Source organism: Egretta garzetta, unplaced genomic scaffold (genome assembly GCF_000687185.1).
Source record: "Egretta garzetta isolate BGI_Z169 unplaced genomic scaffold, ASM68718v1 scaffold287, whole genome shotgun sequence".
Classification (NCBI taxonomy): domain Eukaryota; kingdom Metazoa; phylum Chordata; class Aves; order Pelecaniformes; family Ardeidae; genus Egretta; species Egretta garzetta.
The window spans coordinates 3,906,959-3,915,681 of NW_009260435.1; the positions used below are offsets into that span (position 1 = coordinate 3,906,959).

Consider the following 8,723-nt stretch of genomic DNA (forward strand, 5'->3'; position numbering starts at 1 on the left):
CGGACCCGCTCCCACCCAGACCGCTCGCGAGAGCCGCCGTGAGTGCAGCGGGGAAAATGAGACGAGATCTCGCGAGACTTTGCGGAGAGGGCGGAAGTAGTCGAGAGAGGGAAGCCCGCCTGCTCTCGCGATACTCGTGGGGCCGATGACGAAGGCGGGGGGGCGGAGCTGCCTTCCGGGGGTAACGCTTCTCACAAGGGGAGCGTCACCAGGCTGAAATTGAATTAAGGCTATCCATTTCCCCTAGTGGCGTTTACCAGAGCGCCCCGCCGACACGTGGGACCATTGCAGCAGCGCTCCAGAACTCGAGTCACGTTGCTCTTTGCTGCAATTCATCGTGTTCTTGCCTTCCGCTGCTAAAATGGTATAGGATGGCTCTGAAGGAAATAAAGAAGTACTGGCAAACCTCTCCCGGGGCAGAGCATTGAGAAGGGTTTAGGCACGAATGCAGCCAGAATTCATCACCAGGCTCAGGCAGCAAAGGAGATTACCCAAAAGATGCCTGTGACCCGGCCTCTATTACTGATCCATTTACCCGTCTGCCTGCAACTGTTTTGTACCTAAACCGTCAGTGCCTTCCTGAATGACTTGGCACAGTGATTGCAAAGGTTACACTCAAACTTGCGTGAGCAACCATAATTCTGGCATCTTTTTACCTGTTCTAGATTGCAATGATGTCTGGCATCTCTTTGGCAGACTGCAGGCGGAAGGAACTAGATAGGTGGGAAGGAAGGTGGTAGAGGATGTGGCTGCAACATGTCTAGAGGAGCTCCCCCAATTCAGTTGCGTACAGCACGTTCAGGATGCCAGAAGCCATCTGTTCCTTTGAACAGGTTATTTATGTGTGGCATCTTGTTTATAGCTTCTACCCTTGTTGGATCAGTGCAGTGATTTTTCGTTACAAAGCACAGATGAGCAGGCAGGGTGGCAGCCTAGTATCTTGGTGGAAAGGGCAGTTCTACCCTCAGCTCCCCAGCGCGCAGCTGCCTCGCACGTGCTGGCCGCACATTTGGTCCCAGTGGCCTTTGGCAGGAGTTTCTGGGGTCAGTGCTGGGAGGTGCAGTGATGAGCAGATTAAGTGTTGGCACACAAATGATGGCAGCTTTGTCTCTTGACAAATTCAGATAAGATGCATCTCCAGGGACGTTGTTTTCCTTCGTGAAAGACACCTCTCACCTCACGGGGCTGAGTCCACAGGATGCCGGTGACAAAATGACTTCTGCTTCTCTTCCACTGTTGGCTTCCCTGTTACAGGGAACGGAATTTTAGGGAGTATGGAGTATTTCTTGTTCACATGCTAAATCCTAAAACCAAATGTTTAGGTTTTTGTGCCCTTCTTGCATATCAGATCAATTTTTGGAAAGCAAATCCCATATATATTTGGTTTTAACACAATGTTTGGCCATTTTATGTTTGGCTTTTAATATTAATTTATACTGAAAATTTTCTTTTTTTTTTTTGCTTATGAGCACCTGGGCTACTCCACTTTCTACATATTTGTGTGTGTGTGTGTGTCGTGGTTTAACCCGGCTGGCAACTAAGCACCACGCAGCCGCTCGCTACCTCCCCCCACTCCCTCTGAGGGCTGGGGGAGAGAATAGGAGAACAGAAAAAAAAGTAAGACCCGTGGGTTGAGATAGAGACAGTTTAATAAGAGAGAAGAATAACAATAGTAGTAATAATAATAATAGTAAGAGAATATACAGAATATATATGAAACAAGTGATGCACAATGCAATTGCTCACCACCCGCTGACCGGTGCCCAGCCCGTCCCGAGCCGCGATCACTCCCCCCGAGCCGCGATCACACAGCCCGAGCTGCGACCACTCTGCCCGCGACCGACCGAACGGAACGACCGACCGAACGAACGAACCGAACGGACTAACCCCCCCCGAGCATGACGTTATATGGTATGGAATAGCCCTTTGGTCAGTTTGGGTTAGCTGTGCTAGCTGTGCTCCCTCCCAGCTTGTTATGCACCTGGGCGAGCAGGAGAAGCTCAAAAAGTCCTTGAGTAGTCTGAGCACTACTTGGCAACAACTAACAACATCAGTGTGTTATCAACATTATTCTGGTACTAAATCCAAAACACAGCACTATGCTAGCTACTGTGAAGAAAATTAACTCTATCCCAGCCGAAACCAGGACAGTGTGATTCTTCTAGAATCATGGAGTCCTTTAAGGTGTTGAGTAATAGTCTAGGAAAAAAGATGGGGTTTGAATTTCCAGATTTCCTAGTTGGCATCCAACATCCTGAAATAAGTCAAATTCAAGGGAGGGCTTATCCAGAAGAAAAACGGGGATGAGTATTGCTGGTTTGTAATTAGAGCTGACAGAAGCAGGCTAAATGGGAGTGTCTTAGTGAAGAAGAGAACGGGAAAAGAAGGAATTACTTTGTGCTCCTTCTGTGAAAGGCAGTCACTCCATAGAGAGAATGTCAGTATTGTTGTTCCTCATATTTCAGCCTTCACACAGAGAAAGCTGGTTGGTTGTGGAAAAAGCTGAGCTAAATAATGCTCTCAGGTCTGTGTTCCACAGCAGTATTGTATAAAAGAGAGACCATACAAGACAGGCAGAGAGAACCCCATGTAATGCAAGACACTTTTGTAGTTGTGCCTTTCTTTTGTCTCCTTCCCTTTTTCTATAAGGAGGGATGAAAGACAGTAGCACGAACAACCAGACAGCACCCACACCATACGTTCCTCTGCAGGAGAAGCAGGTTGGTGCAACAGTTTGAAGTACAGGCCTTTGAATCAACTCGCTTCTAATCCTGGCTACACACAGACTTCCCTATGGCTGTTGTATTTAGAGCTTGAATGCAGTAAATCACACAGTTCTCCTAAGGCAGTGAGAGGTCTTTAGAGGAGGAGAGTAAAAACTTTCATACCTAGCTATAGATGAAAAATATGACACGGCAACTGAAGGGTTTTTTTCCACATGAGTGAGTTTAGGAGATTAAGAATGAAAACTTGGGGAACCTCCCTAGAATATTTACTTAAGAAATTTACGTCAGTCCAATCAACTGAGTCTAAGATCCGCAAGTAAATCTACAGAGGTGGGTAAGACACATCGTAATCTATGTATAGACTATGTGAAAGTTGGAGGTACTTGGGGCAGCTAATTAAAAAGATCACAAAGACATTTTGACATTGGCATAGTTTCAGTAATAACCTGAAAAAATGGTTTGTATAATTCACGTTGGACAATTTGTAAGAAAAAAAAATCAAATAGTCACATTCCCCTACATCTTGTGCCACGGCAGCAAAGCCACAGGAATTAGGTGAGCTAAGAACATGGCAGGTTGGATATTTCAGTAAGAACATGACTGAATATCTAGTTTTTGATACCACGTGGTTTGAGCTACAATCCTTGCTTTTGTAGGGTTTTTTTTTTGTAATACAGTATCCTCAGTGCCTCCATGTAATCTTCAAGAATATGAATTTCAGCTTCACTTTTGATTGCGTATTGCTTATAATCACTACACAAAATCCCTAATATCAAAATAAGTAGATTAATAACTGCCAGAGGAGAAAGGATTTATTCCTAAGACTAGCTGTATGTCAATGAGTCTGTGCTGCATGAGCCAGTGTCACAAAAGATGCTGAAAGTCAAGTTCCTTACCCGTGCTAGGGCTCCACTGAGAAATAACACTCCCTAGATTTCTTATCCCCTGGGATATTAATTACCTCAGACTGATGTTTATTACTTGATTCACTGATCGCAATTCAAGTTGCTGTGATGATTTTTCCTCTAAAATGCTGGCACTTGAGAAGTCAAAAGGTTTGCTTTAATCTCTTACAAGAGCTGCCATTTAGACGGATGTACACAACTCTAAAACCCTTCTAAAAGTTCCTCCCAAGCATTCAGCAGACTCTCAGTAAATCAGATGATAATGCTGTCTTGTAAATATCTAGAGATAGCACATGAACTGTCTAAAGTTCAGGTTGGGCATAAGGAGAGTCTCAAGTATCATGGAAGCTGCTTTTCAAAACTTATTTCTGGGGCTCAGTATGTTTTACTTCTCCAGATGAAGAAAAGAGGTATTTAAGATGCTTTTTGCTTGTGAGCAAAGGGCTAGTATATGGGTTCCTGCACAAACTGTGTTTGGGAGAACCACCTTGCTGTGAAGAGTTTATTAGTACCAAAAGGAAAATTCAGTAAACATGTTCACTTCCAAATAGATCATATAATAAAAGAACAGGATAGCGAAATTTTACTGTTCTGAAAACAGGCACCTATTTTCAGGTTGTGGTACCACTGGTCCTCCTGTGTTGTTAGGGAGCTTGACAAATTGCCCTTTCTAGTTACTCATCACAGTCTAAGTGTGTGCAAAGTCTTTTCCCAGAGATGTCAGGAAGAAGAAGGACTGTTCTGTGCTGACGGCAGATTGACTGGATTCCGAGTTGTGAGCATGAGGTCTTCATTTCAGAAAGTACAACAAGCGACTGGAGAACCTCAAGCTACGCTGTCCAGCGCTTATGGCAGTCTGTGAAATGTCAGGCTTAACAGCCATAGAAATGACATCTGGTTTGGCTCAGGCTGCGGCTGTTACTGACATGCTTGTTTTAAATGGATGGCATCTGTTGCCTTCTTTCCTAAACACTGCTGGAAACTGAGGGGGCAGGCACAGTTCAGCTTTCTTACCTCAGGATTTTTTGCAAGCCCAGGCACTGCTGGCCGAGCTTTGTTTGCGCTCTCAGGATGGTGGAGCTCACCTGCCATCTGCTCACACACATGCTGGAGAGCCAAATTGCTTGCTCTCCTCACTCACTGCAGGAGAATGCTTAATTTGGCAAGTACCACTATGTGCATTTCTCACATCTGGAGGGAAGAAAGCGAGGAGGGCTGAGTGCTGGGCACCACTGTTGGGCACACCGCAGCTGCAGAGAGCCCAGAGCTCCATCCCTTCAGAGAGCGATGGTGGTAGGGAACACATTCCATACATCCACAAGAAAGAAATTTGCGGGATATAGTGAAACAATTGGCAAGAATGATCATTAAGTTACACCCTTCAGCACCAGGCACTGCAATTCCCTAGTGTGCAAGGGAAATATGGATGGCCTTAAAACACTTTAACTGCTGATTGCTATTAAATGCTTCTAATATGATGACAGCTTATCCACACCTGACAGTCTTCAGTCATCCATGGAAACCTCCACAGCAGGACAAGCCACTTTTTGCGTTTTGTTTTCTGGTGAGCTGGGACCTGGCTCACAGCAAGTTCTGTTTTGAGCTCAGTCTCGATATTTCATTACCTGCACTGTGAGATGACAGATGTTGAGGGTATGCTCAGGATTTATTATATTGTGCTGAATGAGACTTTTAGCAAGATAAAACCCAGCTTATGAAGCTAATGACCATTCAAAACCATACCCATCCTTCTTAGAAACTAGTAATAGTCTGAGATAAGAACACCGTCTCTTCTGTCTTAGAAAATGTTCCTCAGCTCAGGACCAGGTCAGAGTCCCACAGACCTGTGTATTTAGGAGAACCCAAGAGGCATGTTGGGGAAGAAGTCAGCTGTGGGAGCAGACAACTCTAGTCTTTCTGTCTAAATACTGTCAAACAAACTTTTGCTGGAGGTGGGAGGCCCCCGGCTCTACAGGGAGAGAACTTCAATCTACAGCCTAAAATAGGAGGGGTGCCTGAACCAACCAGTCTCCCCCACCCCTGGACCCTAGCTGAGAGAGGCGGTTTTGCTGCCACCCACCATTGCAGCTGTCTCCACAAAAAAGGGTTGTGCCAGGCAGGGACGCAGGCAGAGTCTTTTTCTGACACCTCTTCGACTACTAGAATTAAATCTTCCCTTCACAGCTGTTGTAGCTTGCAGGAGGCTGGATCGAGTGGCTCCTGCAGATGGCATCTGCATCCTAGGGATGGAGTGAAATCTAGGCTAGAGCACAGCAAGAGTCTTATTCGATGCAGCGCACTGGAGAGCAATCAAAGGAATAAGCTCTGAACGCTCCTTCTGTCACTCTGCTGTTCAGCTTCTCACCAGGATCACCCATCTGCAGCTCCTGGATTCTTCAGCACAGATACTCTCAACTATTTTCTTTTAAATGTACACACTTTATTGCTCACTTCCAGGTGCAGTCAGAGGCCTGAGTCTTCCAGCCCCTCTTCATCCCTGCCTTGCTACCAAAGGTTTCTGCACCCCATCAGCCACAGTAGAGGCAGAAACAGTCCTCACCATCTGAAAGTTTCACCTCTACATGGCCTGTACGAGGAAATACCTGTCCTTACTGCCTCTGCTGAGCAGCCAGCCCCAAGGCAGATGAGGAGTCAGCCAGCTACAACAGAGCTCACCTTGTCCATCAGTGCGGGGAGAACCAGTTAGAGATACACACTCTGGTGCCCAAGCCCAGTGTAGAGTGGAGAGCAGAGCAAGAGCAACCTGACATCTCCCATTCTTACACCCTCACTTGTTTGTGTGTACAATTTCATTTGCTTACTGGTAACCTCCCACCATTCTCTAGTCATCAATTTTGTCCTGAAGGTTGTTGCTGGGAAGTACAGAGAGGATGCAGGGATGGAGACTGCTAAGCCTGAAGCGGACATGCAGGGGAGGAGGAGGAGAAGTGGAAGAGCAAGTCTCCGAGCTAAGCTGAGCAGGATGGTGCAGCTTCCAGAAGAAGGACAGCGACAGCAGGAAGTGGCATTTGCTGGAAGCATTTTTAAAACCAGTTGGGGAACAGCTGTGCTGATTTTAATCCAACTGGACTGAAGTGCCTCCAGAAGAGCCATAAAGCCCTTTGATACCTATCGCCCAGGCAATAAAATGTTAATCTCAGTTGAAAGTCTTTGTTCTCTTAGTAGTGGTCTTTTTCTATTCAGAAGTAATATACTGCTGCCTCCAATCAGAGGCCCCACTGTAATATGGACCGTGCATGTGTAGCAGAGACTGCTCCCGCTGCAATAGCTTTAGCATCTGAGAGATGACAGACGGCTGGGGAAGCCCAGAGTACCAGTGACCATCAGGAGCAATGGCACAGCCCTTCTGCCACCACTGCCACCACCTGACACCACTGTCCTGTGTGTCAGAGACTCCTTGACACAGGCAGGTTTTCTGAGGAGGGATAATATTGTGTCTCTGGGGAAGTCTGAGGGAGCTCCCAGGGCAAGTTTAAAAAGGAGCAGGCTGAGGTTTCAAGGGCAGGCGTGATATAGATTCTCAAAAGCATATGAGATGATAAATCAGTAGAGGAGAGGCCTTGAAGGGCTACAAGATAATTTCTAAACCATCCTAGTGAAATTAGTAGTCAGTTGCCCTCTGGGAGGTCACAGACTCCCGTGATATATTTATGGTCTCCTTGGATAATGGATTAAACCTTATTAATACAGGCTGCCAGCTGTACTTTCAGCACTGATCAGTAAGTACAGCTATTCCAATAGTGTGCGTGTCCCTTACACTTACAACCTTGCTCTCAACAGACCTTAATGACAACTTCATATTTTGTTGTACATAGAACAGACCTACCCTGTTGCTCAGGGTTCACGAGGGCTCAGGCAGTGCCTGCATTATCATCCAGGAATCCTGTGATGAGTTTGACAGAAATGAACCAGGTTTTCTACTTCCCCATCTGTTTCGGCCCATACTTGAATCTTCTCAGTTCCCTCTTCAGAACTTCCATCTCAAAATACGTTTTTTCTATTCTGTTTCATTTAATTTATGTCTCAAATTTTCTTAAAAATCAGAGGAAGTGACACAAAAGGACACTCCAGCCTTGCTGCATTATCAGAGAGCATTAGGTGTGAAGTGATAAGGTGATTAGTATTCTGTTTTAGTTTAGATTTCTTTCTCTCAGATCTTTTCCTCATTTCCTCAGATTAGTAGAATCTCCAGGCTGCCAAAAAGCTCGTACCATAAGCAGGCATTGTCCATATCATCAGACAGGGCATCTAAAATGGGAAGAGGAACTGGGAACTAGCTTTCTCATGTCTCTCGTAATACTGTTGAGTGCCAAAATTACTGGGATGTTTTATCTAAGTGGCTGCTTTTTCAGTTGAAATCCTACCCTAAACCTACTGAATTTTCCTGGCTAACATTCCATTGCTGACAGGAGAGGTTTGGGGCCTGACTGTTTGATGTTTCTTGACAAAAAGAAATGTGTGTCTGAAAACATTCTGACTATTTTCTACTTAATGCTGTTTGCTGAGATATCTCATTTTGGAGAGGGCACTAGAGATGTTACTCATACTATCTGCAAGTAAAGGTAGCAAGGCCATAATGTACTTCCATTACTCAGCGTCTACCGTTTATGCTTTCATGATCTCAGTGATGATTCCCTGCCCCAGATTATTTTGTACACATCACTTTGAGTTTTTAAATAACTCTTCATCCTTCTAGCTTCTATTTCTGCCTCCTACTGCATTAATGGGCTCCATTATACTATTATCTTTTGTTGCCATCAGAATCTAAAGCTGAGGTGAATTCTAGGCATAGCTTGTTTCCATTATCTTTATTGGCATTTTGAAGGAATCATTTGTTTTCATTATATGCAGCTGCATCCTGAAGGATTTTGAAAAGCTACATGCAGTATTTTCCTCTTATGAGAGCTCGGGTTTCATGTAGGGCTTTCCCCCCTCCTCCTGCCTATTAAAAACAAAAAAGTTTCTGCTCCACTGCTGGCGTGACAGTATAGAAAGCATCTCACAGATGGACTGACTCTCAAAGAGACAAGAATCTTAAAATCCAGAGATCCTAGTCTAAACCCCACTCTTT

General features: G+C 45.2%; 1 protein-coding gene across 1 annotated transcript in view; it reads right to left on the reverse strand.

Annotated features, from left to right (window-relative positions):
- The window catches only part of IREB2 (iron responsive element binding protein 2), a 43,621-nt gene that overhangs the window by 24,341 nt on the left and 10,557 nt on the right, over positions 1 to 8,723 (reverse strand). The window contains exons 2-3 of the mRNA XM_035899521.1: positions 1,177 to 1,245; positions 6 to 213 (exon numbers count right to left, since the gene is read on the reverse strand). Coding sequence (XP_035755414.1) covers positions 6 to 213; positions 1,177 to 1,245 — 277 coding nt within the window. The remainder of the gene's footprint in view (positions 1 to 5; positions 214 to 1,176; positions 1,246 to 8,723) is intronic.